Source organism: Zalophus californianus, chromosome 7 (genome assembly GCF_009762305.2).
Source record: "Zalophus californianus isolate mZalCal1 chromosome 7, mZalCal1.pri.v2, whole genome shotgun sequence".
Classification (NCBI taxonomy): domain Eukaryota; kingdom Metazoa; phylum Chordata; class Mammalia; order Carnivora; family Otariidae; genus Zalophus; species Zalophus californianus.
This window is the reverse complement of record NC_045601.1, coordinates 97,678,434-97,705,907: the sequence shown is the minus strand read 5'-3', so window position 1 is coordinate 97,705,907 and position 27,474 is coordinate 97,678,434. Positions and strand designations below refer to the sequence as shown.

Sequence of the window (27,474 nt, the reverse complement as noted above, 5' to 3'; positions counted from 1 at the left end):
TATATATGTGGTGCGTATTAATGCTATTAGCTTGGATAAACTGTCTTGAATCCAGGACAGAACATCCACTAAACACATTTTATTCCATTTGAGTCATGTAATGCTTTCCTGAGTACAATATATGAAAAATTCAACCTTACTGAATATCCTGTGCCAAAATATAAGACCCCTTTTAATAAAACTTAATTGAATATTTCTTTGACTTCTTTTGGAAGAACTTTTTTGGTATGTAAACTGGTTTCAAGTTTTGCTTGAAGATACAGTTGGTTCAAGTTTGAAGGAAAAACAACTCTTCGTTCAGATAAATAGACTCTTTGGCTTTCTGTGATACAAAACATCAACACCCAAATGTTGAATGATCCTAAATCACCGAGTTTAAGTTCTTTTTTATTCCAGAAGATGTACCTTTTTAAGGTAATTTTTCCCCAGAAACCAATATTGCACTGTATGCTAAGTATCTCGAGTTTAAATTATAAAAAAATAAATAAAAGAAAAAAAAATAGTTTTTCCCTAAAATTCCTATTATAATACAAGCAAAATGGAGATTATGCCGTATATACAATTTTAAATTCTTTTTTGATAACCCTAGAACACATATATTTGTATTATTAAATATTCCTCAGACACATGACTTTTACATTTTTTTATTGAAGTATAATTAACATACAGTGTTACAGTTTCCGGTGTATAACATACTGATTTGACAGTTCTGTGCATTAGTCAGTGCTCACCATAATAAGTGTAGTCCCCATCTGTAACTATACAACATTATTACAATATTATTGACTCTGTTCCCTATGCTGTGCTTTTCATCCCTGTGACTTACTTATTTTATAACTGGACGTTTGTACCTCTGAATTCCCTTTATCTCTTTCACGCTGTCCCTACCTACCTCCCCTCTGGCAACCACCAGTTTGTTCTCTGTATATAAAAGTCTGTTTTTTTTTTTGTTGTTGTTGTTGATGTTTGTTTTGTTTTTTAGATTCCACATGTAAGTGAAATCATATGGTATTTGTCTTTCTCTGACTTACTTCACTTAGCATAATACCTGCTAGGTCCATCAATGTTGTTGTAAATGACAAGATCTCATTCTTTTTTGTGTCTGAGTAATCTTTGTGTGTGTGTGTGTGTGTGTGTGTGTGTGTGTGTGTACGACATCTTCTTTATCCATTTGTCTACCAGTAGACACTCAGGTTGCTTCCATACCTTGGCTATTGTAAATAATGCTGCAATAAACAAAACATAGGGGTACATATATTTTTTTCAAATTAGTGTTTTCATTTTCTTTGGGTAAATACCCAGTAGTAGGATTACTGCATCATACAGTATTTCTATTTTTAATTTTTTGAGAAACTTCCATGGGGTGGCTGCTGCAATTTACATTCCCACCAGCGATGCACAGGGGTTTCTTTTTTCCCACATCCTCGCCAACACTTGTTGTTTCTTTTGTTCTTCATACTAGCCATTCTGACTTGTGTGGGGTGATATCTCATCGTGGTTTTGATGATCAGTGATGTTGAGCATCTTCTCATGTGACTGTTGGCCACCTGGATGCCTTTTTTGGAAAAATGTCTATGCAGGTCCTCTGCCCATTTTTCAATCAGATTTTTTAGTGTTGAGTTGTGTAGGTTCTTTATATATTTTGGATATCAACTCTTTATCGGATGCATCTTTGCAAACATCTTCTCCCATTCAGTAGGTTGCCTTTTTGTTTTGTTGATTTCCTTTGCTGTGCAGAAGCTTTTTATTTTGTTATAGTCCATAGAGAAACAAGATTTTTAATGGCCATATAATAGTTCATTGCTTGAATTTACCATCCTGTGTTTAATCCTTCCCCTGTAATGTTCCAGGTTGATCCTTTTTCTCCACTGTGTCATATTTGACCCTTCTCCATGCTGTGCCAGTCCTGTTCAATCCAAGTCTTGTCAAGTCTCCATCTGTGCCATCAGCCTGTCCTTCCATGTCCTTGGCTTGTCCCTTCCCTCAGGTTCTCAGTAAAGTAATGCTGTTCTAATTTATGCTACTTTTAGTATATGCGCTGCTGAAGCAAGCACCTAATTCATCTTCATTTTGATAAAAGTTTTTCCTCTCTAAACCATTGCAAATATCACTGTCAGCCTTATCTACTCTTCTGGTCATAGCACAATAAATAAAACATTCCTGGCTTCATGATTTTCAAGGTGATTCACACCTGAGCTATTTTAACTGTTGGGGTTGGGGGGTACCCTTAGGGCATTCATATCTTTGTTAGGGTTCATTAATGGTTATAGCTTGATAATGTATGAAAGCACCTCAAAAACATGAAAACATGTTAACAAATGAGAGAAGACAAAATTACTAGTGGAGCCCAGAAGACAGAAAAATTGGAAAGAGAAATATTTTAAGCAAAGTAAATGTAAACATCTTTATTATAAATGCTCAAGTATACATGCTAGCACTCAGTGGGAAACTAAGTTGCTTCTCTGAAATTTGATTTACCTGTGACCTTTAACGACTACATAAGGACAAGAGCCCATACTCTTTGTTGCACAAAGAAAGGGTTTCTGTGCTGCTGAAATCATGAACCAGTTAAAAAAAATTTATATTTTAAAACAGGAGACTTTTTTCCTGTGTCTGTTTCATTTATTTGGACAAAGAAATGGGCAAGGAAATATATTTCTTCCTGCTTCAGATTATAGAGGAAGTGGTTAGTTTTATTGAGAAGTTAAACCTTTATCTCATGTTATATTTATTATCTGTTACCTGGCCCATGTTATAGTGCATGGATAGAAGCTTTCAATTTTGTGAATCAGTGTTTCAAATTCTTAAATATTTGTGACTCTCGATTGAATAGATAGAGTTGTTAGTCTTTTTTTAATTTCACCAGGACTGTCCTGGTGCTGGGTGAAACCTTCCCCTGTGCCCCCAAACTGGACCAAGCCTTTTTTTCTTTCTATGCTCTTTTGCTGTATCATATTATAAACTTGTTTCAGATTTCTGTTGACTGCTTTCCCTGTCTTTGTCAGCCTTCCCCTTGACTCAGTCTTTATCTGGAGTAGCCTCGCCCTGCCAATGATCCTCTAGAAGTGGATTCATTTTCTTACCTGTCTAGATTACTTTCCTTTTATGTCTGCTCTTCTGGCCTGGATCTAATGGACAGCAACACCATTTAGGTGCTCTAACACGCTGCTTTCCTTAGCATGCTCTTTCCTTTCCCTTTCAACTCATTCATCAAGATGAAATACAGCATTGGCACAGTTGTTTAACTCCTTATCCCTTTCCAGGCCTAAACTACCCCCTCCCCCTGACTTTGTTTTACTTAGCTAATGAAAATATAGTTTCCCAAATGTTTTTTGTTAGTCAGTTAGTTACCTGAGCATTTTAATTAGCAATAATCGCGCCTCGGATAAACCTCATTGGCTACCGTACTGTCACTGCGCAAAGCTACCTGAGCATTTTATTACTCTGTGATCCTCCACTGTGATCGTGTTTTAGAGTTTTCCTTAAACAATGTTATTAACTGGCAGCAGGGCTAGGGAAGCCACTAAAGGGGGCAGAAACCTCAGTTTTCTTATCTGTTAACTGGAGATGAAAAACTTTGCCTCATTGGTACCTGTAGGGATTCAACTACGTAAGGTATCTGGGTGTCCCTCGCTTAGTCTTTTATCGCCAAAAGGGATCCCATCTTCATTGATGTCTGCCAGTCCTATGCATGGTTTGACATCTTTATTGAGATATGACTCATATGCCATACAGCTTACCTATTTAAAGTGCATGCATGATCCCGTGGTTTTTAGTATATGCCGAGTTGTGCAGCCATTACCGCAATTAGTTTTTAGAATGTTCTCATCACCCCAAGAGAAACCCCAAACCCATTAGCAGTCATTCTCTATTTCCTAGGCAACCACTAATCTACTTTCCGTAATTTTATGCATTTTTAACCTCATGCTTATTGTATTGTGTGCTAATAGGATTTTCATTTTTCTTAAGGTACACTGAAGGTATTTTGAAATGCATGTCTTATAATTTTTAGAACTAAAAAGAGCCCTTCAATCATTTGATGCTTTTTTTTTTTTTTTTTGAAAAAGGAAACAAAGTGATTCACCTGGGGACATTCCCATTCCATAACTCTTTACCAAAACACATTAAAAAAAATGCTAATGCTTCTTTAATTAGTAGTTCTCATTTTTGAGTGTCTGCTAAAACTCTTTCAAATTCAGATCCTAGACATGAAATATGATTATTTGAATTCTCTGCTTCAGACAACTGATCCTATCACTATTCTGTGAATATTTCTTTGGCTTTTCCCTTTATCTATAACTTTCTCATGTATCAAAAATCTTGGCCAAAGTTTGTGCAATATGTTTTTTCTTTTCTGTTTAAAATTTTCTTTAAGCAGTCATCACTCTATGATCCAGCATAGAAGTGTCTAGGATAATCTATCCTGTTTTTATGTATGTTTTTCTGTGGCAAAGCTGAGGCTCCTACTCATTTTGTGGTAGACCATTTAACCTACCAGATTTCTCCCATCCCCTGCCTCTTTTCAATGTGATTTTTGCTGCTCCTTCCATCTACCAGTACAGACTAATTCTCCAACCCCCTGAATGTGGCAAAAATGATAGCATGCACATTTCAAGGCCTGGACCCCAAGAGTCCTTGCAGCCTCTTCTTTTGCTGCTTTCGAATTCTGCCCAGCCGACCTACAGAATGTGAGAAATTAAAGTAAAAAAATGTTGTTTTAGAATTTGCGATGGTTTGTTATGCAGCAGAAATTAACTGGTACATGTAGGTATCAGCATGGTGGCAACGTTGAGATTAATCGATTAAAGAATGTAATCCTTGTAAAGCCCTTAGCTTACTGCCAAGCACAGAGAATCCCTTAATAGAGGCTGATCCTATATCATTTTGGCTGTAGCATTATCATTATTGATGTTGCTTTTGGTCACTATGGTCATTTTCTTTCTCCTCTTCTCCAGGTATAATGTCATTGCTTTTCATTATCGTTAACTATGATGAGTTAAAGAATTGGATGCCGTTGGTGCTAATTGTCTAGTATTTTTCTTCCTGATTAGTAAGACTGTTCTTACTGTGAAATAAAACAAATATATAGCGAAGTGCATAAGGTGTAAATGTAGCTTATAACATATTATAGAATGAGTACTTGTTACTACCACTCAGGTTAAGACATTTAACATTGCTTGGACTCCAAACGTCCATTATGTGCCCTTGCTGGTCACAGTCTTCTCCCTTATACCTACAGGCAGCCACTAACCCGATTTCATAGAAATCACTTCTTTGCTTTTCTTTATAGTTTTTACCACCTCTGTGTGCATCTCTAACCAACACTCTTTAGTTTTCAGCTTTATGTAAGTGGAATAATATAATATGCATTTTTTTGTGAAAGCTTCATTTGCTGAATATTATTTCTAAGATTCCTTCTTATGATGACTAACAGTAAGCTTTCATTTTGATTGCTATGTAGAATTTCATTATAAGAATATACCTCTCTGTTAGATCTAGTATTGATGGGTATTTGAGTTACTTATAGTTTTAGACAATTACAAATAATTCTGTCAAGCACATTCTTTTATGTATTCTGAAATAATATATGTGAGAATTTTTTAAAAAATAAGGTATATACCTAGGAATAGAATTTCTGGGTAATAAAATTCAGTCACTTTTTATAAATCTCACAGAAAATAACATTGCCAGATGACACAAATGATATACAGTTGACCCTTGAACAATGTGGTAATGGATTAGGGCTGCCACCCCTCACTCCCAAGGACAGTCAGAAATCTGCATGTAACTTTTGGCTCCCCCGAAACTTAACTGCTAATAGCCTACTGTTGACAGGAAGCCTTACCTATAACATAAACAATAGAGTAACACATATTTTGCATGTTCTGTGTATTACATACTGTATTCTTAGAATAAAGTAAACTAGAGAGAAAATGTTAAGAAAATTATAAGGAAGAGAAAATACAGTTATAGTACTGTACCGTATTTATTGAAAAAAAATGCAGTTCAAATCTGTGTTGTTCAAGGGTTATTATCTCTATCCTGTAACAAGTGTTAATCCTACCTCAAGATTAGAACCATTGGTTTACCATATCTTTATCAAAGAGGTTGGCCAAAAAGGCAGTTCCGGTCAAAGGGTACAGGAGTAGGAATGTGATGAGAGTTACGTAGAATGAAAAGGGGTGACCATTTAGTTGAAGGGTTCGAATGCATCCGGAAGGGAAATCTTTGAGTCAGTTTGGTGTCAAACTGGAGTCAGCTGGAGTCAAACAATTTTTCAGCAGTTTAATAACATTCTTTATGCCATTGTCCTACAGGTGAATCTATAACAATGATTTATGTTTTCTTTACTCTGAGGAGGAGAAGTTTGGGCAATTGGGGCGACAATTGACTTATCCTTGGCCATATAGTAATTAAAAAGGATATAGCTCTTTTAGGACTGAGATCTCCTATGTCCCTTTCTTTTTCTTTTTTAAAATTTTTATTTAAATTCAATTTAGTTAACATACCGTGTATTATTAGTTTCAGGGGTAGAATTTAGTGATTCATCAGTTGCCTATAACACCCAGTACTCAGTACATCAAGTACCCTCCTTAATGCCCATCACCCAATTATTCCATCCCCCCCCACCTCCCCTCCAGTTTGTTTCCTGGTTTAGGGTCTCTTATGGTTTGCTTCCCTCTCTTTTTATCTTATTTTTCCTTCCTTTCCCGTGTGTTCATCTGTCTTGTTTCTTAAATTCCACATATGAGTGAAATCTTATGGTATTTGTCTTTCTCTGATTGACTTATTTCACTTAGCGTAATACCCTCTAGTTCCATCCATATTGTTGCAAATGGCAAGATTTCATTCTTTTTGATGGCTAATATTCACATATATATGTATATATACATATACATATATATACACACACATATGGGCTATTGTGGACATTGCTGCTATCAACACTGGGTGCATGTGCTCCTTCAAATCACTATGTTTCTATCCTCTGGATAAATACCTGGTAGTGAAATTGCTGGGTCGTAGGGTAGCTCTATTTTTAACTTTTTGAGGAATCTCCATACTGTTTTCCAGAGTGGCTGCACCAGTTTGCATTCCTACCAAAAACGTAAGAGGGTTCCCCTTTCTCCACATCCTCGCCAGCATCTGTCATTTCCTAAGTTGTTAATTTTAGCCATTCTGACTGGTGTGAGGTGGTATCTCATTGTAGTTTTGATTTGTATTTCTCTGATGCTGAGGAATGTTGAGTGCTTTTTCATGTGTCTGTTGGCCATTTGGATGTCTCTGGAGAAATGTCTGTTCATGTCTTCTGCCCATTTCTTGGACTGGATTTTTTATTTTTGCGGTGTTGAGTTTGATAAGTTCTTTATAGATTTTGGATACTAACCCTTTATCTGATATGTCATTTGTGAATATCTTCTCCCATTCCGTACGTTGCCTTTTAGTTTTGTTGATTGTTTCCTTCCTGTGCAGAAGCTTTTTATCTTGATGAAATTACATAGTTCGTTTTTGCTTTTGTTTCCCTTGCCTCTGGAGACGTGTCTAAGAAGTTGCTGTGGCTGAGGTCAAAGAGGTTGTTGCCTGTGTTCTCCTCTAGGATTCTGATGGTTTCCTGTCCCACATTTAGGTCTTTCATCCATTTTGGTCTATTTTTGTGTGTGGTGTAAGGAAATTGTCTAGTTTCATTCTTCTGCATGTGGCTGTCCAGTTTTCCCAACACCATTTGTTGAAGAGACTTGTCTTTTTTTCCATTGGATAGTCTTTCCTTCTTTGTCAAAGATTAGTTGACCATAGAGTTGAGGGTCCATTTCTGAGTTCTCTGTTCTTTTCCATTGATCTATGTGTCTGTTTTTGTGCTAGTACCATACTGTCTTGATGAATACAGCTTTGTAATACAGCTTGAAGTCCGGAATTGTGATGCCCCCAGCTTTGGTTTTCTTTTTCAACATTCCTTTGGCTATTCGGGGTCTTTTCTGGTTCCATACAAATTTTGGGATTATTTGTTCCAGCTCTGAAAAAAGTTGATGGTATTTTGATAGGGATTGCATTGAATGTATAGATTGCTTTGGGTAGCATAAACATTTTCACAATGTTTGATCTTCCAATCCATGTGCATGGAATGTTTTTCCACTTTTTTATGTCTTCCTCAATTTCTTTCATGAGTGTTCTATAGTTTTCAGAGTACAGATCCTTTACCTCTTTGGTTAGTTTTATTCCTAGGTATCTTGTGGTTTTTGGTGCAATTGTAAATGGGATCAATTCCTTGATCTCTCTTTCTTCAGCTTCATTGTAGGTGTATAGAAATGCAACTGACGTCTGTGCATTGATTTTATATCCTGCCATTTTCTTGAATTCCTGTATCAGTTCTTGCAATTTTTTGGTGGAGTCTTTTGGGTTTTCTACATATAGTATCATGTCGTCTGCGAAGAGTAAAAGTTTGACTTCTTCTTTGCCAGTTTGGATGTCTTTTATTTCTTTTTGTTGTCTGATTGCTGAGGCTAGGACTTCTAGTACTATGTTAAATAACAGTGGTAAGAGTGGACATCCTTGTGTTCCTGACCTTAGGGGAAAAGCTCTCAGTTTTCCCCATTGAGGATGATATTCACTGTGGGTCTTTCATATCTGGCCTTTATGACATTGAGGTACGTTCCCTCTAGCCCTACTTTGTTGAGGGTTTTTATCAAGAATGGATGCTGTACTTTGTCAAATGCTTCTTCTGCATCTATTGAGAGGATCATGTGGTTTTTATCCTTTCTTTTATTAATGTGGTGTATCACATTGATTGATTTGTGAATTGAACTACCCCTGCAGCCCAAGAATACTCCTATGTCCCTTTCTAAGAAGAAGGAGGTCACTAACACTCTACCAAAAGAAGGGGAAAAAGAATCTTGTCAGAAGTGGGGAATGGGAAAAGGAAACGAGCTGTACAGCCAAATTATAGGCTCTGCATCTACTAAAAACAAGGATGGCTATAAGAAGCCTGTGGTGTGGCATGACGAGCCAAGGCAATTTGGGTTCCTTTGCATGTAATCGTACACAGTGTCCTCTAAAGCGGGCCAGTGTGCTGTAATCAAACATGGTATAGTTGAAGAATGGTGTCTGTGTGTTGCATCACATGATCACTCTGCGCTGCGGCGCCCTGCCAAGACAGCTACATGAATTGTTCTTCCTGTGCCCTGGCTAATGTCAAAGAGGAGGCAGGAGGGCTTATAGCTTGTTGGTTTTCTCCCCCCCTGACTATCTGAGGAAGTTGAAAACTTGAGGATTTCATGAAGTCTTAGTGGCATTGTGTCCACCTTATAAGAAAGTAGTTATTTTAAAGCATTTGGATGATAAATTAAGATCCCATCAGGGCAATGAGGGAAGGATTTAGGAATTAATGTTTTCATTTTGGGGAACCTGTCAGATAGGGTTGTTTGATACCTGGTATGTGCTTCCCAAGTTGAAGAAGGTAGTGTTTCTGACAGTCTCTTTGAGGATGCTTTTAACATGAAGAACAAAACTTAAATTTGCCTGCTGTTATGATTTCTACAGGTTGTGGAGATTTGTATGCTGTTGTTGCCACAGTCGTAAAACTAACTTATTATTCACTGTAGATCTGAGTACCTTAGGGACTTGATTTCTTGTATTATTTCTCAATGGCCCCTGAATGTATGGAATTGGTGATGGTTTTGTGCTGTTGCTATTATATCTTTCCTGGAAAATAAAGTGAGCTTTTTATGCTTGAGTAAACACATTGATGCATTATGAAACTGTCAGCCTCTTTGAACAATTGGCATAAGCTCAATTATTCAAATATGTGACTCTTTTGAATGGCTTTTGTGTCCCCTAATGCTTTTGTACAACCAGCATCAAGAAATTTCAATACCTTTCCTTAAGAAATTAAACCTCAACTGTATGATTAAAGAAATCCAAAGGATTAGTCCTTTCGTTGAGCACTTTCATTATCCTATACAGCTAATTGGTAGCATTCATTTGCTGAGATTCATCATTTTATTGAAAAATATCTTTCTTTTTTGTTAAAAAATAAAGTTTATGTATTTTCCTTATCACCTGAAATCACTTTTTTTCTTGTGTTTCCTTCCTGTCAACATACACATATGCTCTTTTACATAGTGTACCTGTATTTTTGTCTTTTTAAAATTATATTTGCATTGTAAGTCTTTTTAAAGTTATATGGCCTTTATAGTAATCATTTCTGTCGCTTACTCAATATTGAATTATTTGATTGTTATCAAATATCATTTCCCTTATTTGATATGTATGTTTTCCAGTTTTTCATTTTTGTTGATAATGCAAAGACATCTTATGCATTGTAGCTTGTTTTTCTTATTTTCAATTATATTACAAGGACAGATGCTCAAAAGTATCATTACAATGTCAGTGAACTTGAAAACTTGTGTTCCATGTATTGCCGTACTGCTTCCCAAATGATAGTGCCTTCTTTTTGATTATAGACGTATACAGTCTCTTTTACCAAATAAATAAATAAATAAAACAAAAACCCTGACATTTATTAAATGTTAGAATCTTTCAAAATTATCATTTGGAGCAACCTGTAACCTTAATAGAGACTTTTTCCTTTGTAAATTCAATTTCTGCTTTTAGCAAAGTAATATATGCAAATAGTTTTCTTTAAAAAAATCCAATAAGCCTCATAGTGTGACAGTGAAGAAGAGTAGCCTCTTACCTTCCCTGTCTGAAGTTTCTGGCTCTTGAGAACCCCCAGCTCTTAGCTGTTTCTACTGCTGTATGCCCCCACATTGCTAAGCTTGCTTTTATTTTGATTTTTTTTTTTTCACTTTGTAGTTATCTTTTGTTTTCTTTCTATGGAAGATGAGACTTTAACACTCATGGTTTCTTCTCCATCCTCTCAATATTGATGTAACACAAGTTTTGTTTTTATCAATATGTAGCTATTAAAACATTATGACTAAGTATTTTTCATAACCAAGTCTTAAATTTATATTATGAATATGTCTTCTCATACTTTGTATTTTTCCTGAAATTAATATCTCCTTCCTTTTTTGCTTACTTTGTTTCTAATTTATCAGTAAACAAATCTTCTTGATACTTTTAAACACATCAGATAATCCCACAGATGTGTGTTTTGCCCCCAAAAATCTTTCCTCTGGGAGCCTCCCTGTTGTCTGCAGTGTGGACTGGTCCCTCTCAGGGCCTGCTGGTCAGCCGACATCTTGGAAGTCCCTTCACTGTTCTATCTTGGGAATTTCTTTTGTCTCTCTCTGTTTTGTTGATTCTCTGATTGTTGGATCTCAGATCCTCCTCCTTTGAAATTTATACTCACATTTAATGAATTCCTGAGGTGCAAGGAAGATGCATTTTTTTTTTTTTGAGACCATGCATGTCTAAAAATGTCTTTATTTTGTCATCGTACTTGATTGATGGTTTGGTTGGGTATGTAATTTTAGGTTGGGAATAATATTTTCTTGGAATTTTGAAGACATTGCTCCAAGGCCTTCTTACTTTCAAGGCTGCTGTGGAGTCCAGCACCTTTCTGATTCCCAGTTCTTTATTATGACCCCCCCCACACACCCACCCCCTGGTCTCTGGAAGCTTTTGGAATCTTCTTATTTCTGGCATTCTGAAATTTCATATTTCTTGGTATTCTTACATGCCTGTCATTCATTTTACTGGCCATGTGGTGGACTTTTCCAAACCAGAAAATGCATGTTCTGAAGCCCCCTGTGTTCTCTTTTTGGAATACCTATTAGTTGGATGTCATACTTTGTGGGACTGATCCTTGAATTTTCCTGTCTTTTTCTCTCCCACATCTGTCTTGTAGTCTTTTTATTCTACTTTCTAAGGGATTTTGTTAACTATTTTTCACCTCTTTTATTGGATTATTTATTAATCCTACAGTTTTTTTTTCATTTCTAAAAGCTTAATTCTTCTTTGAAGCTTGCTTTTTATGGTATCACATTGCTTCATTTTCTCTTATTTCTCTGAGGGTGTTACATTTTTTGGTTGATGAAGTTTTTTTCTCACATCCTATTTGTTTCATATTTGAAGTGTGGACACACAGGTACTCTCTTGCATGTTAGGTGCTTTCTTCAAGTGTCCAGAGAACCCTGGCTTTGCTTAAATGAAAGATCCATACACTTGGAGGGGAGGGGGGTGGGGGGGTGATGGTCTGAAGCTCTGTGTTCAAGGGTGGGGCTTGTAACCTGGGGCTTCTCTCTACTGTAATTCGAGTCTGTAGGGTCTGTTCTCATGCCTGGGAAGTTGGCTGTGGGAAGAGGGTGGGGTCTCACTGCTCGGGCTTTGACTCAGTCCCCCTGTTTTTAGTAGGGTGCCTCATCCCTGTCCTCAGCTGTGCTTTAGAGTCAACTCTTCTAGAGAAGAAATTTCCAGTCCCCTGCCTGGCTTTGCAGTGTCGAGAAGAAGATATGGGGACCTAACTGTTCTTTTATATAAATTTTCAACTAGTTCTCCTTCCTTCTCTGAGGTCACCTGGACCCAATTTCCTATTGACTCCTCCTCACTCCACAGGCTTGGATTTCAGCTTTGTTTGGATTCTTTTGTTAGTTCCCATTTGTTCATCTGTTTTCTGGCTTCAAGGATTTTGTGGCATGTCTGGTGTACTTCTTGTCCCCTCTCATTATTAATTGTCGTCATGCATTTATTTCATATTTTTATATTTATATCCATTTCTGTATACATTCTTTTAGTGTCATTTTAGTACAGTTTTAAAAGGTGTGGGGGGAAAAGGCATGTGCTCAGTGTGCCATGGTTAATGGAAGTATTCAGGGCAGGCTCTGCTTTAGATTGGTCAAAACCAATTTTTTTTTCTCTTTACACATTTGTGGGATATTTATATATTTTCTGATACATAGTGATTCCTGTTAAAATGTCTTCTAAAAATATTTTCTAATTTTTACGTATGTTCATTGAACACTGCAGATTTAATATCAGTTTCTGTAAGTAGAAAATGTGACCACCCACTGGATAGTTTGAAGGAGTAATTACCATTCTCATTGAGCTACTTACTCATTTTTAAAAACTTTGAGATAATTGTCGATTGATAGGAAGTTGTAAAAGTAGTACAGAGATGTCCTTTGTGCCCAGTAGTAGTGTCTTTCCATGACTTTTACAATATCAAAACCAGGAAATTGATATTGGTACAATCCTCACTGGTTTTTAAAAGACATTCTTTTACATTTCATATTGGGCAGAAAGTTTACATTGCAAATATATGTGAGACCCATGTGAAACTATTTTGTCTTTCAGCAATTTTTCCAGCTAGTCAAATTACGAAAGCTTGGACTTAGTGATAATGAAATTCAGCGGCTCCCTCCAGAAATAGCAAACTTCATGCAGCTGGTGGAACTTGATGTGTCTCGAAATGGTAAGAAAAAGATTCCACTTGAATTGTCCATTTGTCTCTTCTGGTGCTAGGGGCGATTTTGAGTAAATATAGCTGGATAAATGCTGTTGGAGGTGCTTTTTCTAATGGATATGGGGAAGCTATGTATAAATTTGGGGATGAAATTAATGCTATTATTGAATAGTTTAGTCAGCTTGCAGGTATTTAGAAATATAACACAACTTTTAGGTGATGATTTTCGCAAAGTAGGTTCAGTCTGATTCAGAGAGTTGGAGAGGGGACTGGGAAGTCATATAACCCAGCCCCTCATTTTACTGCATGTGACATTGAGAGCTATTGGTGTGGTCATTTGTCCAGTGCTGGGAGGCGCTGAAGTGAGGGGCAGCCTCCCTGGGGGGAGTTTGATTCCTCTGTCTGTGGTTCAGTTGCTTGGTATGCTCTTCTGAGAATCTGTCTCCCTGTAGTGAACAGAGCAGCTTGTTGTCTGGGCATCTCTGTCAGTTTAATTATTTCTAATTAGGCCACTGGTGGTTCTGCCCACTTGAGTTTGTGTGGTGTGTTTGTGAGTGTATTTTGATTTGCAGATTTCACTAGAATGATGAAGTGCTTCCTTTTTTATTTGAACATTCTAATGGGATATTTATAGCCTGTTTAACCTTTCACTTTTGAATGGGTACCCTGGTTTAACCTCGTGTATCACAGCCCCGACAGCACTCCCAGAGAGCGGGCTGGTACCCCTGCCTGTTTCAGCCTGCACGATTAATTTAGGTTAAAATGGCAGCTCCCAGTGATCCTGTCTTTAGTGATGGAGTTCAGTTCTTGCAAAGACTCTGGTATGATTTCCTCGGGATAGGCCCCTGTGTACTCTGAATTATTTATAAAAATGATGATCCTTTTCCTTCTCTCCATTATTACATACCTGTTTTGTGTTTTGTTTTTGCTTTCCTGCAAAAATCTACAAGTTTCCTCTCAGTGAAACTCAGGTCTGGATCTTGCATTCTCTTGTCTTCTGCAGAAATTGCAAGGCTCAGATATGGAAATTTTTGGTGGGTCACTGTTGTAAGTGATAATAAGCAGTGATAATCAGTACTTGATTGAAAATGTGGAGGAGGAAAAATGATTTTACCCCCTACTTTTAACAGCTGTGAAATTTCTGTCACCTACCAGATCCTATGAACTGGAAATGGTCTTTAGGCCAGGTTCTGTGTTCTTTTTTTTTTTTTCCTTAAAGATTTTATTTATTCATTTGGGACACAGAGAGAGAGAGAGAGAGAGAGAGAGAGCATGAGCAGGGAGAGAGGCAGAGGGAGAGGGAGAAGCAGGCTCCCCGCTGAGCCAGGAGCCCGATGTGGGGCTTGATCCCAGGACCCCGGGATCATGACCTGAGCCGAAGGCAGACACTTAACCATCTGAGCCACCCAGGCACCCCAAGGCTCTATGTTCTTGACATAGGGTCTACTTTTATTTTTCTGGAGAATTATTTCTTGGTTTGAAGGTAATGCAAAAAGTGAAAAAAAATTATTTTTTAAAATAAAAAATAAATTCATTTATTTAGTGCATTTTGGAGTGGCTTATTTGGTTGCAGAGGACCCAAATCGGTTTAGGTAGAGGGTATTCAATTGTAAGGACAGGGATGGAGCTAACATTTCAAAAGCATTGGCTGGGAGCCGGCATCTGACACCACCTTTGGAGTTTCATGGCCTCTCTCTGTCTTACAGCGTGTCTGCTTCTGCTGGTCTGTGCTCTGTTCTTCCCTCCCTGCCGATCTGCTCTCTTGGAACTGGCCTCTCCAGGCCCAAGTGGTTGTGGTCTCTCTCCATGCACTTTTTGGCTTCTGCCCCTGCTGTGGCATCTATTTGCTAGTGACAGATTTCTAAGTGAGGAATGGTTGACCCAGCTCATCTTTTTAAGCCAAATATAAACCATAAACTCCAGGTCCCTGGACACCCTAGGAATCGGCTGCCCCAGGACAGGGGTGGCGAGCAATGCAAAGCTTGGCCCTGCCCCTCAGCACAGGTGTGGCGGCTTCCCTTATACCCGGAGTATGGCATGGGACAGGCGTCTGAGGCCACAATCGCCACTAAGGCTATCCTATGTCGCATTTATCTAAAGTACGTATCATTGAAACTGCTCTCCCTTGTCGCAGAAGTTATCTCTGTTATAGAGAGTAGCTGGCTATTAATTCTGCAAGGAAGCAGTGACTTAGGAAATCGGTCACTGAGATCACACGATCTGAAGAAATAGAAGAGCAGTTTTGAAACTGGCATTAGAAGGGGAAATAAGCAGGGGTCCGAAATCCTTGAGAAGGAGGAGAAGTACTGGCTTTAATTATTTGGGAGAGGGGACACGTAGAGCGTGAAGATGCCCAGTTTGACGTGACCGGGCGCTCTGTGGACAGTTGCTGTTTGCAGCTCCCCAGTTTACCACTTCTCACATCAGTTATTTCTTGCCAAACATTCTGCTACATGCTTCCTTGCATGTGTCCCTTTATACCTTCCAGCATGCTGATGAAAGAAATTAAGCTTTCGCCAAAGTCAGTTGTCAGGACACAAAATGTTTCCTTTCCTTCTGTAGGTGTTGGGAGTTTTGTGAAAGATCCTGCAGATCCTGTCACCTTCTTTTCAGGCTCATTTAGAAATGCCGAGGGGAGTCAACTGCCCCCTTCCCCCTATTGGTTAGTGCCTTGCTCTGGCTCAATAGCATGGATATGTGTGTGTGTGTGTGTGTGTGTGTGTGTGTGTGTGTGTGTGTGTGTGTGTGTGTGTGTGTGTGTATGGTATGCATGTGGTGTATTGTGAGTGTGTGTTGTATGTGTGTGTGCGGTGTATGTGGACAGAGCAGAACAAGGTCATCATTTAGTGTAACCAACAGGAACATGGATCTTGAGCTATTTCCAGGTCAGGCAAATCTCACTCTTCCATCTCATTATTATTATTACTATTATTATTATTATTATTGCAGATAAAATCACATTAATGTGAATTTCCTAGGCAACTGAGTAGGTAAATAAAAGTTGCAACGTCTCTAGCCTGAGAGGCATTGTGAAACCACCAGTTTGTATGGATACAGGCATTTGTGAGGGTTTGGGCTTATGTATGGAGGCCTGTTGGAGCCTCTAGTTTTCTGTTGCTCCTGCTGAGAGGCTGCTCCTCCGTGATCAGAGAGGCTGTTCTTTTGAGTCCCTGCCGAGTCCCTGAGTAGTAGCAGATCCACAGCCAGGGCTGTCTCTGTCATGGTAGGACCTTTATTGGCTTCCTCAGTTCCTGATTTTCCAGAGAACATTGCTTGACCATGGAGGAGGAAGGCAAGGTGTTAACACCAGACCACTCAAGTCATAGGATTAATGCTTGTCAAACCTGAACACGCAATGAATTACCATAGGATTTTGTTAAAATATGGATTCTGATGCAGTAAGTCTGGAGAAGGGCTTGAGACTTTGCATTGCTAAGAAGCCCCCAGAGGCGGCCAACCCTGTTGATCCCACCGAACATGCCGAGTAGCAGGATCTGAGCCATTGCTACCCACAAATTCACTACTAATGTTCCTTCAGCAGCTTCATGTGGTTATGAGCATGACTTTGCTCCGCTCCCAGCAGCCCTGCACCTTCTCACATGGAAGGTAGGAAACCTTCAGGATATTGCTGGTTACAGGGTAAGATGCTGTTGCTGACCTAAGCTCAAGTTGGCTTTCATTCCAGGAGCAAAATTAGATCTGTCCTGGTGTTTCCTAGCTCAAGTGAGGGAGAAAAGACAAGTTTTGTGTTTGTTTCCAGAAAAATCTATCAATGAGGGGGGGAGAAGTTTTTACAGGCTAATGTCCTACGCCAAGAGGAACCGCCAAGACCTCCAAACCCTGACTTGGGTGGCTTTGTTTTCTGCTATTTCAGGCACAAAGTCAAGGGGATCGTGTGTTGTATTAGAAAGAACAGTGAGCTTAGGAAGAAAGAGTGGTGCTTGGAGGTTATATATAGGTAAAAGGAGAGAGGCTTGGGATGAGCATGGTTTTGCCGCCAAAATGGCTGGACGTGCTCGGCAGGCAGGACTCTGGGTGGGAGCCCTGGCTTTGCTTCTCAGCACCAGGCCAGCTATGGACAGGCCTCTCCTGACAGCGTTGGGCCGTATCCCGGCGAGGAGGGGGGCAAGACATCGCTTCCCACAGACCCAGAGAGAGGCAGGGAAAGTGGCAGATTTCTCATGTTCTGACAGTGGATTAGTTTTTTAATCAGGCAAATAGTTAAAATAAACTTGGAATTAAAAAAAATGAGTGTTTCCCGTGAACACAGATTAAAAGCTGCCTGGAGTGTATAAAATTGGTATCTGAATATGGTGTTAAAATGCCTGAAGAAACCATACGGCCCTGAATTAAGTTCTGAAGCAGTTTTCTGTGGTAAAATGCAAATACTTTAATGCCTGGACTCTATGTCCGTTTTCTCTGCTCACTGATTTTTAGCTGTTTGAGGGAAACGACCTCCAGATACGTAAGAAAAGGTATTAATTACCCCACAGTACTATCTTGCTGTCCAAGAATCTCAGGCAGACTCTGTTAATGCATCATGCTTCCTGCCTGAGGGGTTAGTAATTTGAATTTTATAGCCTATGCTGTAATTTGACTTACATCACAGTACTGTATCATTATCCGTTTAGTTCAGTTTTCCCCAAAGTGCAAGGCATACACCACTGGTACTGCTAGAGATGATTTTAAGTGGAGCCGCGAAACAGCCGTTTTTAATGAGTCATGTTGAGAAAGTTACCATTTAAGAAAAAATATTCCTTTTGGTTTGCCTTCTGTGGAATTTAGTAACACTATATTATATTTAGTGTTATATTTGTCTACTATATTTGGGGGCAGTAGCTTTTATTCATGTTAGTGACTTAAAGCAATTTGCTTCTTTAAACCTAAATCTCACTCATCTTCGAGGAGGGGGATTTAAAAGATTGAGGTAACTACTAGAGAATACAGGTGCTATACCAGTAGGGCCAGCATTGTGAAGGAGGGATGGCTGGTGTGGACGAATCCCACTGCTTAGTATGAGCATCTCATTCTAGAGAGCCTGTGAATTTATTTCACTTATGGGGCAAATAATACTGAGATGCCAGAGAGCCTATGAATTTATTTCACTTATGGGGCAAATAATACCGCATACAGAAAAACATGGCCAGAGACCTCACACCCTGGCTAAGTGCTTTGCAGACTCGAAGAAACTAAAGGATTGTTTTAGTACAAATCGTCACGAGCACCAGGACAACACTTTAGAGTGAGTGGATGGACCGCCGGTCTACCAGCAGGGTCATCGTCCCACAAAGTCTAGAGGTTAGACATTGATTAAATGCATGGGTTAGCTGTCCTCTGTCCAGCCGCAAGATGCTGATCACTGTCTGTGGTCTGTGGCTCTGGGTTTGTTTAATGAAATCCAAAGCCAGTTTTGAAGCCTACTGAAATGACCTAGTATAACATCAAGTCTTGGTGCTTCTGAGTATGCCCTGAAAAAAGCTCTTTCTGGCAAGCAATAAATCCAGTGTGCCTAAAAGTCTTCCTACTTAATTAGGAACAGTTAGCTTTTTTTTTTTTTGTAGTAATAACTACATACACCCACACCACAAGTGTGGCAGAAGCCAGCTTTTACCCATGCAGACTTCAGACTTGCCACAGTCAAGCCATTGATTTCTCGTTTCTACTGCCTTAGATTCTGGCCTAAGTTTAGCACGCTATTTAACGCCCTGCTCCAGCGGCTGGACTTAATATTACAGTGGGCGAGTTTTCTTGTCACCAGGACTGTTGAAGTATTGCAGGAGACATCCCACAAAGGGAATCCCCATGGGCCACTCTGCCTCGTGTCTGGAGAGCAGGACGCTTTCCAACCCAGAGCCTGCTGTCTCACCTTTGCAAGAACTGCCGCTTTCCAATCATGAGCCCTTTCTCTGTCTTAGCTTGTACCTTCACTTTTGTTAAGAAGGGTTAATATAGAAAAAAAATAGAATTGCCTTTTCTTCATGTTTTAATTTCAGATAATAATTATTTTTAAAGCAGAGGTGGAAAGAAATTAGACTTATGTGGTATTTCTAATCACCTTAACATGCTACAAAGAGGGTTTTTTTTGTTTTGTTTTGTTTTTCAGGGAGTTGAAATGTGAAAAGGGTATAGAAACCATTTCAAACACTGAAAAAGTTGAAATAAACTTTACAAATAGGTCCCTCCCCCGTCTTTTGGATGGTAAAGAAACATCAATGATATTTTAGCTAATAAAACTGAAAATCCATCACAATTTAATGTTGCAAATTGTTAAATCAGAAGGGAAATTCTTAGAACATAGCCTTTGCTCAAAATGTTTTTGGAACTCTTTCAGAATTTGTAGTGTATGATTTTGCATATCCTCAGACTAGTAGTTTTACTTTTTAGAGTGGATTGGTTTTTAAAAACAGCCAAACATTTTTTAACACCAACTTAGGCATTTAATGCCAACTTCGGCAATAAAGCAGGACACTGACAATCTTACGTTACTCCGGATCTGCTTCAGATAGCAGTTTCGAGGGCGCCTGGGTGGCTCAGATGGTTGTCTGCCTGCCTTCGGCTCGGGTCATGGTCCCAGGGTCCTGGGGTCGAGTCCCGCATTGGGCTCCCTGCCCCTTGGGAGCCTGCTTCTTCCTCTGCCCCTCTCTCTCTCTCTCTCTCTCTGTCTCTCATGAATAAATAAATAAAAAAAATCTTAAAAAAAAAAAAGCAGTTTCGAAAGGGTTCCATAAAACTTCTGATCAGTGGAAACAGCTCTGAAAACCATGTATTAACTACCAAAGGGCAGGCATACCTTTAAATGTGTTTTCCAGTATATCTGTTTTTAGAATACAAAGACAGGGCTTAGAAGTTCATGACCACATATCTTCTAAGAATCCAGTATGGCTACAGACAAATTTTTTTAACATTTCTCTTTCAGTATTAGCTGCCTTAAAAAAAAAAAAAAATCTAAGCTTGCTAAATAAACTATTATGGAGATATGCTGCACAGTGATTCCACTAGTGAAATAAAGTCTGAATATTATGCATTTTTATTTTCAGATAATCTACAGAAATTAAACCTTTGATTCTATAGATCCCTTTTGATGGCCATATTTGACACTTTTTACATTTTTTTCTTAGCCTTTCTCCCAAATATCTGAATCCTTTTTCCTGTCATCTAGAAGGGTCTCCCTAGGTTGCTTGTCTTGTACTTGCTTTGTCAGAATGTATAGAAGAGTAAACTATGGCTATTTATTATGGTAATATGGCTTACTTCCCTGTTACCAGAAAAGCTGTGACTTTTGTGAATAAGTTGTGGGTTTACATAACTTTCTCTCTTGCTTTTTTTTTTTTTTTTAATTAGCAGGTTTATAATAGAGGTGGTAACCTTTGAATTTGAGAATAACACCTCTGAATATATTTTTTAGGTCAACAGGCTCTTTGGTTAGTTTGAGGTTCTCTAAATTCTTTGGCGGCCTCCCTCCCTTGTTCCTGCCCACTTCATTCATTCACTTGGTCTCTAAATGCTGTGCTCTGTGTTAGATGCCAAATTTCCCAAAAACAATGGTGGATTTACATAGAGCTAATTTAGGCAAAGTTAGAGAAACAAAAATAATTGTTTTTTTAAAAAAATGGTTTCTCCTGAAATAAAACAAAACTGCAACATGTGGGGTGACAGTTTCTGTTCATTTTTTAATTAGGCAATTTAGGTAGGCATCACTTTGACAGTTTCCAGCTCTCAAAGTGATTGCAAGTGAGCAGCTGTATTGCTTCATTTTGATTTTGAGGTCACCTACTTTGTCATGTGAATCTGCCTTGAGCCAAGTGATGCTGAGCCCCTAGGCAGCTAAAGGCTGGATGGCATCTCTTTGTCAGGATGGTGACAGAGACATGCTTCCATGAATGCAAATGGTGCTCTGAGCTTATTAAGCTGGAAAAGACACAACTTAGAAAGGGATGAAGGATCCAAGAAGGAGAAAGTGATTGAGGAGCAGTACTGAGAACTGCAGCTTGAGGATTATATAGAAATGATTTGGTTTTTAAATTATCTTTATAAGTGTTGAATAAATCCTTAACCTAACATATCTGCTCAAAGTTAATAATTATGATTCTGAATTATTTTTCGTTTTGAAAAAGCCTTGGACCCTGGCCTCTTGTTTTTTATGCTTACAGTTACCAATTATAGCCCATAATAATAATTATTATTTTTTTACTTTAAGTAAAACTTAAGTTACTTTAAGTTTACTTAAAACCTACTATATTTATGTAAGGCTCTTTGTCTTATTCTTCCATCCCTTAAGGAGGTAAATCTACAGGCACAACAGACTTATGTGAGGAACTGCACATAACAGCTGTTACACTGTTACATAAATAAAGTGCGGGGACAGGCAGAGCCATGTCAGTAACTATAACTGATTTGAAAGAAGCTTGAAGGAAGAATGGGGCTCTTTTGGTTTGAAGTTGAAATCAGGCAGTCTTTAAAAATTCTCGTTAAATTTTAGTTGTAAATTTGGAGGGAGTTAATAATGAATGGATTCCTCAGCCTAGTGTCATTGTTATTGTTGGAGATTTTTTTCAAATGTTTCTTATAGATTTACAAAGTCAACAATATCATTAAAAATGCAAATATCTCAATGCTTGTCTTTTAGATATTCACTGAAAATTATAAGATTTATCAAAAATCAAAGAAGCACCCAGTGCGTAAGAATAAGAACTGAAACTATATGAGTTGTTATGGGATTCTTTCTCTTTTTATTGTATAACTATTACTGTGTTGTAAAGGATTTGTTCTGTCAGGTGAAATGCTAAGCTCTGTGCAGTTGTCAAGATAGACTGACTCTCGATTTAAAGGAAAAAAAAAAAAAAGCCAAAAACTCAAGTGCTCAGCTTTATTACTGCTCAACTTACAGTCCAGTGTGTATGTGTGTTTCGGGGGCAAAGTGGGTGGGCAGAGACTAGGGAGGTAGGTAGTAAGAGGCTCTATACAGTCAAGGATCCAGGCTGCTTCTTGTAATGCTACATCTTCACTCAACTAATAGCCTCCAAGGTCCTTGTTCGAGAGGGGGAGAAATTGGGGGATTGTGCATGGGCAATTTTATTTTAAAGGTTTATGTATTTATTTGAGAGAGAGAGCCTGAATGCGGGGTTGGAGGGGCAGGGAGAGAGAATCCCCAGCAGACTCCCTGCTGAGTGTGGAGCCTGACTTCAGGTTCTATCTCACGACCCTGAGATCATGACCTGAGCCGAAATCAAGAGTTAAGACACTTAACCAACTGAGCCACCCAGGCGCCCCTGCATGGGCAGTTTTTATGGGTCATGTCGAGAAGTGCTGTACATCATTTCCATCCACGTTCTACTGGCCAATTTTATGTCCCCAACTTAACTGGAAGGCGCTGGGAAATGCAATTAGATACTTGTATAGAAGGGAAACCTCACTATTGGTAAGCACTAGCATCATCTGCCACAACTGGCAAATATTTGAATGCTGGAATTGTATGATTTTTATGTCACTGATCACATGCTGCCCTAGTAAACACACACACACACACATACACACACACACACACACTCTCGCAAGATTCTGTTGCACTGTCCCAACCTCCCAGTGAGTGATTCATTTATAGGAAATTTAGATACATGCCCATAGGAGGATGAGGTAGCCTTCCTTCCCACATCTGCACAAAAAGTTTTTAAACCCAGGCATAGATGAACATGATTGATAGCCACTGATCCTAATAATTAGCATAAAACCTATGCAAGTATGTTTTTTAATTTGAAGTTTTAGAAACTAAAATATATTTTGAAAATTAGAATTTTATATTGGGGGAATGTTTGAAGCATTTGCTGTAGGCAAAATTAAAGGTTTTCAAGCCAGGAATCACCATCTCCAACAAGTTACTTAACCTCTCTGTGTCTCAGTTTCTTCATCGGTAAAGTGGAGATTATCATAGCACCGACTTCACAGAAGTGCTGTCACCCTTAAAAGAGGCTGTGTATGTAAAGTGCTTGGAACAGTGCCTTGTGCATAATGAGTACCCAGTGTTAGCTGCTGTAATTAATGCCATCACCGTCTTCATGTCCGCCCCGGAGGTCTGAACCAGCAGTGTGGGATTAGGAAGGCAGGGCAGGGGTGAGGACACCACCAGTTTGAAGGCTGGAGTGGTGCAGGCGAGGGAGGTTCCCGCCTCAGGTGCCATCTAGACACTGGCTACCAAGGGCAGGCACCTGTGTTTTGTCTCACACACACGCTATCCTGGGAGATGGGTAGAAGCACCTCAGGGTGAATGATGAGCAAACTGAGGCTTGAAGAAGTTGTGATGTGCCCCAAAGCAGACTCCTGTTTATGGTGGGGCTGAGGTAAGAAACCCAGAGGAGTGGCCCTGCTAATTATTTTTGGGGCATATTGAAGATGATCAAGGTAGGGCTGTTAGTTTCAGTGGATGTTAGGAAAAGGATGTAGACAATATTATGAGCAGGTACTCCCCAGATTCAGAGATAAAAACGGAAAAATCATTTGAAGACATTTAAACTCCTGGAAATCTACATAGTAAATGAATTCAGTTGCCTGTAGAAGTGGCCCACCTTAAGGGGTGCTTTGTAAATCTTCTTTGGCCAGAAATGGAACATCATCTAATGAAAGATGTGGGGCTTTTTCTCAGTAAGCTGCGATGTCACACTTCTAAGGTAATTGTACTGTTTTGGCAAAAGCTCTCAATCACATAAGATTGGTGCCTTGCTAGAAGTGTAGAACAAGGAAAGCCCAAAACTAAGACGGGGTAGGATTTTTACCTTTGAAAGGAAAGAGATTAGACAACAGGAATGTCCCTTGGAAGCAGGTATAGCTCTCCATTATTAAGAATCAATAATAGGGTAACAGAAAGACATATTCCTGGAAAACCAAGAGAACTGTGTGAATCTCTGTTATCAGAATATTTACTGGGTGCCAGTTCTGTAGCAGCTGGAAGGCTGAGCACTTCCTGTGTATCATCTCCTATAGTATCTCATCTAATCCTCGGATCATCTCCAAGAAGTACACTTGTATCCTCTTTTTACAGATGGGAAAACGGAGTCTCATTAATAAGCCATGGGAATGTAATATTTAGCCCAGTTACTATAGGTAGTAACCCTGTACTACATACTTGAAAGTTGCTTAGAGTAGATCTTAAAAGTTCTCACAAGAAAAAAAACCCAAAAAACTAAAAACCCTACGACTACGTTCTCACCACGGGAGTTCTCATCACGAGAAAAAAGACTTGTGACAGATGTTAACTAGACTTGTCATGGGGATCATTTCACAGTATGTACAAATACTGAATCATCATGCTGCATATTTGAAACTTTAAGGTTGTACATCAATTATACCTCAATCAAAACAAAATGAGTCTTAGATTAAACACTTTTTTCTTGGGCACATGGCTAATGAGTAGTAGAACTGGTATTTGATCCCAGGCTTGTTAGACTCCAAAATCACAGTTCTGTCTTCCCAGTATAAAAATTTTATATCCTACTGCTGAGAAATAATCATCAGTAATGTTTTTTAATATATTTTATTTATCTTTTTTTTCCTTTTATTACCAGTTTCACAAAATCAGGATTATGCAGCACAGGTATCTTACTTTTATTCACTTATTATGGGTTGTGAGCGTTTCCCATCTCATTGTTGTTAAATACTTAAGTGTTTTAAAAGGCAGATTAATTAATAACTCCTACCTTCTTATCTTTCTGGAGAAAATATGAACAGATCTGTAACTTTAACACAGCAGGAAGCTGTAGGTTTCAAAGGTAGGATTGGTGTTAGGTAAGTAACTGACAAGACAGGGGGATTGAACAGACAGAGTGAAGGAGGAGGTGAATAAGCAGTTTAGAAGTTTCTACCTGATTTGGGATTTTTGTGTTGAAAGAAGTCAGGGAGGCACAGGTAGCTCCTACGGCCATGTAGTTACAGAGGTACATACGGAAAGAATGTGGGCAGAAGCAGACCAAGCATACGTGCTCACCTGCTTTTAAGGTACTGTGAAGCAATTAGTTCTGTATTTACCTAACATATACTTTGCTTGTGAAGGTGCTTGGTGCAAGTACCATTACACGTTAAGAGTTGATATCTTGAAGTATTTAACCTTGTAGTTCCACTTTTGTTTGATGGTTTTATGAGGTGTTTAAAGAATAGGCCTTATTCCATTCAACTGGGCTGATGAGCAGTGGGTCAAGATGAACAAGGGGGTCTGAGCAAATTAGACAAGAGTGGGAGGACCGAGCACTGATAACTTGACATATGTCCAAAACAAAGGCAGCCCAGAGCCAGGAGGGATTCCTGAGTTAACACCAGAAGGGCTGAGGGGACTGAGCTCTTGCAGGGGAGGCCCAGGCTAAGAGTGGGAGGCAGCTCACCGCTGGAGGGCCTGAGCATGTCACTGGCGTTTCTCCTTTCCTCAGCTGACTATTTGCATAGCGGCCTCTCTGTTTAACTGACTAGGACTGAAGAGCCACAGCATGGCAAGGGCCTGGTCCAGCCTGAAGTTAGCCATAAGTTGAGTCAAATGCCATGGGCATGTGCTTTATCACAATTACAGGGAGCACCTTTGCATCAGGAAGTCACAACTTGCTCTGTGCCTCCTCACACACCTTTTAAATCATCAGTCTATTCAGGGCCTTTGCACATTGGCAGAACAGGTATCTGTCGCTCTTCCTTTACATTAAGGTCCCTGCCTTTGGCTTTTGTCGTGGACTGGTCAACCTTCAGCTTTGACTAATTGGAGCATGGCAGAGAGATCTCCTCCCTGTAGCTGCTTGGCATTTTCCGAGCAGATGCTTTGGTCCTCTGGAGCCCTTTGCTGCTGCCAATTGAATTTAATCTTATCTCCAAAATCCCTCTTTTCTGTGTTACCAACTCTTCTGACCTTCCTTAGGGACCCATATGGGAAGAGATAAGCTCAAAGAAATGTTCTAAATAAAGGCATCAGATTTCATTATGAAAAGCACAACAAAGCACTTGTAAAGTCTTGGCTAGAATGTTTGTTTCACTGAGATAAGGTAGGTTGGAGCAAGAACAGAGTTTTAGAATAAGTTTTAGTCACTTCTTGAATTTTTAACCAGCACCAGGTATGTAAGGTACGTGCTGGGAGCTAGAGATAGCAAGTCGGTTTAGTGATGGCTCTCAAGGGACTTAGGGTACAGGAGTGGAGGGACCAAGTCCATCTGCGATACCAGGACTATGTGGAAAATCTCAGAGAATGCCTGAAGGAGTCTAGGGAGGGAGGATCTTGATCATTCTGATCATTCCTGGGGAAGGGGATATGAAGAAGGATTCCCCCTGGGAAGGATGACCCTCAAGCTCTGAGGAACAAGTAGCAGGTAGAGATAAAGTACAGGAAGAATATTTCTGGGCAGATGAAATGGCACGAGTGTGGGTCTGAGGGTTTGAAATAGCCTGGTGAATTTGGGAAATGCAAGGTATTACTGGAGTGCATGGCAGTGAGATCATGAAGGTTCTGTATGCATGGCTAAGGAATGTTTTCTTGAAAGCTGTGGGGAGCTATGAAATGGTTTCCAGGAGGGGAGTGGCTTACATCTCACCCTGGCACTAGCAGGAACATGGAGTTGATGGAGAGCAGCCTGGATACAGAAGGCCACGTTGGGGTGGAAAGACCAGAGAGGGGAACAGGAGAAAAGGAGATACCAGATGAGGGGTGCGGGTGACAAGTGGGAAGATTGCTGGATGTGGAGGGGTAGGGTGAGGGAGAGGATGAATTCTCACTTCCCAGTGCAGAAGAGATGGGAGACATTAAAGAGAGCTCAGGCCTGGAGGGGAAAGATGAGTGTATTTGTGAGCATGTGGAGGATGAAATGCTTTGGGATATCTAAATGGAGGTGGTTCAGGAGGCAGCTGAGTGTAAGAGTCTGAGGCTCGGGGGAGAAATTTGAGCAGGAGATAAAGGTTTGGGGGTCATTCATGTGTAGGTGATGGTTGAAGCTACGGGCATGAATGAGGTCACTCACAGAGAGAGGAGGGAGGATATGGTGTTGGAAGGGGGAGAGGAGCATGCAGACTATTAGTTTCAGGGAAAGCAGAGGAAGAGGGCCCCCTCTAAGATTCTGGGAAGGAACAGCAGAAGGATTTGTCAGCACCGTTGTCGAAAA

General features: G+C 39.5%; 1 protein-coding gene and 1 pseudogene across 3 annotated transcripts in view; one reads left to right on the top strand and one right to left on the bottom strand.

The window, feature by feature from the left end:
- LRRC1 (leucine rich repeat containing 1) overlaps positions 1-27,474 on the top strand; it is a 126,944-nt gene that overhangs the window by 35,710 nt on the left and 63,760 nt on the right. For all 3 annotated transcript variants that reach the window (XM_027603041.1, XM_027603043.1, XM_027603042.1), the window contains exon 2: positions 13,252-13,369. In XM_027603041.1, the coding sequence (XP_027458842.1) occupies positions 13,252-13,369 (118 nt within the window). The remainder of the gene's footprint in view (positions 1-13,251; positions 13,370-27,474) is intronic.
- Positions 3,302-3,425, bottom strand: LOC113928087 (annotated as a pseudogene).